Source organism: Nelusetta ayraudi, unplaced genomic scaffold (assembly GCF_046127955.1).
Source record: "Nelusetta ayraudi isolate G7.1 ecotype Tasmania unplaced genomic scaffold, CSIRO-AGI_Nayr_v1 ptg000016l, whole genome shotgun sequence".
In the NCBI taxonomy this organism is placed as follows: domain Eukaryota; kingdom Metazoa; phylum Chordata; class Actinopteri; order Tetraodontiformes; family Monacanthidae; genus Nelusetta; species Nelusetta ayraudi.
The window spans coordinates 4,431,966-4,436,003 of NW_027466066.1; the positions used below are offsets into that span (position 1 = coordinate 4,431,966).

Here is a 4,038-nt window from a genome sequence, read left to right on the forward strand (position 1 = left end):
CTTTTAGAAATATGAAGAAAACCCTGCGCTCAGTGTTTTGTTTTGTTTTGTTTTTGGCCATGTTGAGATTTTGAATTATTTCACTCAACTGCATGCTTTCCTAATTCCTTTATTTAAAGGTCACCTGTTATACTCATTTTCGGGCTTGTGTATTTGACGTCTGGCCCCTCCAGAGCAGCAACGCACGATTTTCCGCGCTGAAAGCTTTTTAGATTTGCGTATCTCGCGGCTCGTTTCCTCGTATTTACTGCATCCCGCGAAAACGCTCTGTTTCACTTCACTCCACCCCCAGCGTTGCCGATGTCCGCCCCCCGCCCGGTCCACTCCACTGTGATTGGTCACACTCTTCGTCGCTGCTGAGCCTCACTTCCTCAGTTAGGAGTGAAGAGTAAACGGCAAACTTTATGAAACAGGCACAATTTAAACACTTACCGTCGTGAAGGCTTCACTCTGTAGCAGCTGTTTACCGGCTAATCCAGCTTCGTACGGACCCAGCGTGGGCTGAGTTACGGCCGCAAGGCGGACCTTACGTCCATAGACGTTTTTTGTGCCTTCCGTGTCCCCGGAAATATATTTTACTTTGTGTGCTGACCGTGTTTTTGTTTTGTATTTTTGCGAGACATTTTAATAGGGCTTAGAATGATTCAGTTTCATACTGTTGACTTGTATCAAAACACTGTCCAAGCAGAGAAAATATGTACGCTGAAACGATCACTTCAGTTATAGAGTGGTTTATTATTAGACAAGAATATCTGCACAACTTGCGTCCACACCAAGCACAAAGCAGGAAGAGCTCTATACAACCCATGTTACCATGCTGGCAGCGTGAACATCGCTATAAGGAGTGAAACTTGCGAGTCAAAATCGCTGCCAGCACAGAGTTAGCGGTGGTGGCTAACAGTTCATCAACACGATTCAGCAGTTATAAAGTTAAGCAGTTATTCAGCAGTTAAAAAAAAAACACAACCATCAGAAAACCAATCCAGTGAACACTGGCATTAAACTGTGACACTCTGATTTTGTTGGGGAAATGGGGAGAAACTGAAAAATCCACTTCCATAATGTAATGAAGTGTACTGGATTACTGACAGAGCTGAGTGGAAATTGTGATTGCTATTATGCCTAAGTTATTAAATGACAAACTTCTTTACGGATACAAACTGGTTGAATCAGTTAAAGGAATGAATCACCAATTGCCAGGTAAAGAGAGATAACACAAAATACCAGGTAGATCTTCACTGATTAAATCGGATGACGGAAAGGTATGGAGCTCGTTGTCATCCATGTGCTGTAAACAGGCAGAACTGAGTTACCTCCTAGGAGAAACACTGTAGATCAGGGTCATGCACGCCGTGCCACATGATATAAAGTTGCGTTGGGAGAAATCTGTGCGCCAGTAAAAGGTCTTTATAAAAGCAAGGATCAAGCACATCCACATTCTTGAATGGAATGTCCAACCCAAATGTCTTGACGCCTGCATGAGACGTAAGGTTAAGTTGTGCTTTGGCCAGCAATATGCCCAGGTAAACATCGTCCAGGGGGAAAAGGGGAATGTGCTTGGACATGTTGTAGATTACTGTGGCCGTATACTTGGACAGGAGGATGCCACCCCCACTTAGGAATGGTGGGTAGTTGTCAGACATGTAAACCTCAGGAGGGACAAAGTATTTGTTCGCCATGTCTCGGATGGGTTTGCTGCTGTGATGGAGGAACCCAGAGAAGAGGTGCCTGCTTCCATCATCATCTTCAAGGCTTTTCAGATACTCCACCATGTTTTCTGTGTGGGCAAATATGTCATCGTCACCATTTAGCAGGAAGGACACGTGCGGGCAGTTTTTATGCAGCCACTCCATGAGGAGCGCCTGCTTCAAGGTGAGGTTGTAGTGTGTGTCTTCAAAGTCCCATTGGACGATGTCGTTGTACTCCTGTTGCTCCAACTTGAGAAGTTTGTTCAGTCTGATTTTCTCAAATCCATCTGCTGTGGTTCCTGAAATGAACATCCTGCGAATCTGCACACCATCGACCTTCCTCTCATTGGCCCAGGTTTTGCGCAGCACCTCTCTGCGTTCGTAGTTGCCAGGAGAGCTTTTGATGACCATCAGCAGGAAAATTGAATCATCTCCCCTACATTTGCCAGGTGAGTCCAGAAGCAAGGGGAAATGGCGACAGTGTTGGTAGTAGAGAAATCTTTTCAGATTTTCAGGAAAAGAGTCAAAGTTTGTCATGTTAGCAACTGACTTTCTTTGTTGACACACTTGTCTGGCGTTGTTGCTCACTGTCATAGTCTGATTGGGGTCAGCGTTCTTCATACACAGTTTGTCGTCGCCTCGATTGCCGTTATATTGGAGGTATGCTAGCAGCAGCCACGTTCCCACCAGCAACGAAAAAGTAATCTTCGTGAAGAATTTCATCATTGAAACGCTTCTGTGGGAAAGTAAAACAGGTTTTTCATTAATGTTTCCTCCTATTCCAATACTCAATAGTAATCAAAAACAGTGATGTTAGCTTTCACAGCAGAACCAGCCAATGTGAGCATTAGAAACGCTGCGTGCAGCAAAGATGTTTGCATGAAATTTCTCTTGCGATATATTTTCTAATTTGCATTAAACTGTTTTGTGGAAGGCTTGACTGAAACGAGAAGAAGGTGCAGCAGCCAGTAGTTCAGAGATAGCAAGTTTCCCCAACTCATCTCTTCATTTTTACTTGAAATGCAACCTTTTTACTAATCCAGGGTTTTTAAACTGGGTAGACTTGGTCTTGATGATCACATGATTCTAGACCACCCAAGATCTACCTTCAAGATCTACCAGTTCAGTATCAACATCGCAGCGCTATATTGTTTCCAGCCTGAAGTAACGAACTTCACAACATTTTATCTTGTCACAACAACCACCTGGCTTCACATCTAAACGCAATCACACGCAAATTCCTCTCCCACAGTTGCAAATTTGCTTAGTGCACTGTATGAAGACGTTCCATTCTTACAATGTCATTTGCAACTGTGTGTGTGTGTGTGTGTGTGTGTGTGTGTGTGTGTGTGTGTGTGTGTGTGTGTGTGTGTGTGTGTGTGTGTGTGTGTGTGCGTGCGTGCGTGCGTGTCCTCGGAGTTGCGACGCCTTCTGCCTGACGGTGCAAGACTGTGAGTCCGCGCACGAAGGAGCGTCGAAATTGCAGAGAACTCGTTTCTATCCATTCGCGGATCGCCGCGCGGGTCGCTGCGCGGATCCTTTTCTAAAGATTTTTTTTTTTTTTTTACGACACCCCTCGTGGTCAACTTTTGATCAGTCCGCGGTCTACTGGACTGGACTTATCGACTCGTTTGGCACTCCTGTTCTAGACTCTTACCTAATTTTTTATTACATCTGGAGTGGAGCATTTGTAATATATGAGCATTAAAAAATACCCATTTATGTCAGATCATAAAGATGGATTGTAAAGTTCATGATAAAAATGTAAATTCCACAAGTGTATTCATCAAACGGTGAGGAATATTTGACAAATATATACTCCCTCATTTGGAAATGTAATTATTATATTAAAATGACTTAGTGCATTAAAGGAAAGGGTAAAAAAAAAAAAAAGAGTTACCCATCAGATGTTCATTAAAGTTGTTTTGTTCATGCCAAACATATTTAGAATTGATCTTAAAATCAAATTTTCAAATTCTTCGATCATAAAATTTGTAGTTTTCAAGATGTTTTCTCTGAACATACATATTGCACCTTAAGTCACCCGAATAAAGGAAGATATTCCTAAGAAAAAACAGCCAGTTGGTGAACAACCTATTTCAGTGGCTTCTTTTCATAAGCCAAATCTTTCTAGAGAAAGTATAATTTTGTCAGATTAAAACTTGAAATAATATTGTGAATCTAACTAAGACTCAAACTAAACTATGCCAATATGTTATCAATCAAATTCATCAGAAATGTACAGCGCAAATAAAAAAATAAAAAAGTTGAATAAATACCTTAAACGTCCTCGGCAGATCAACAACATTGGGCACGTCATGCGCTATCTGACACAAAGGAGCAAACTGCA

General features: G+C 42.2%; 1 protein-coding gene across 1 annotated transcript; it reads right to left on the bottom strand.

The window, feature by feature from the left end:
• Positions 1–722: 722 nt before the first annotated feature.
• Positions 723–4,038, bottom strand: LOC142886841 (N-acetyllactosaminide beta-1,3-N-acetylglucosaminyltransferase 3-like). Its single transcript, XM_076024069.1, has 2 exons — positions 3,968–4,038; positions 723–2,424 (listed from the first exon to the last, which is right to left on the bottom strand). The coding sequence occupies exons 1-2, from the start codon at positions 4,006–4,008 to the stop codon at positions 1,317–1,319; spliced, it is 1,149 nt and encodes a 382-aa protein (XP_075880184.1). The 5' UTR covers positions 4,009–4,038; the 3' UTR covers positions 723–1,316.

Excerpts from the sequence above, each read along its gene's own strand:
- LOC142886841 (XM_076024069.1), bottom strand. The coding sequence starts at position 4,008 with ATGACGTGCCCAATGTTGTTGATCTGCCGAGGACGTTTAAG. Across the intron at positions 2,425-3,967 it reads ATCTGCCGAGGACGTTTAAG|AAGCGTTTCAATGATGAAAT; the intron begins GTATTTATTCAA and ends ACTTTCCCACAG.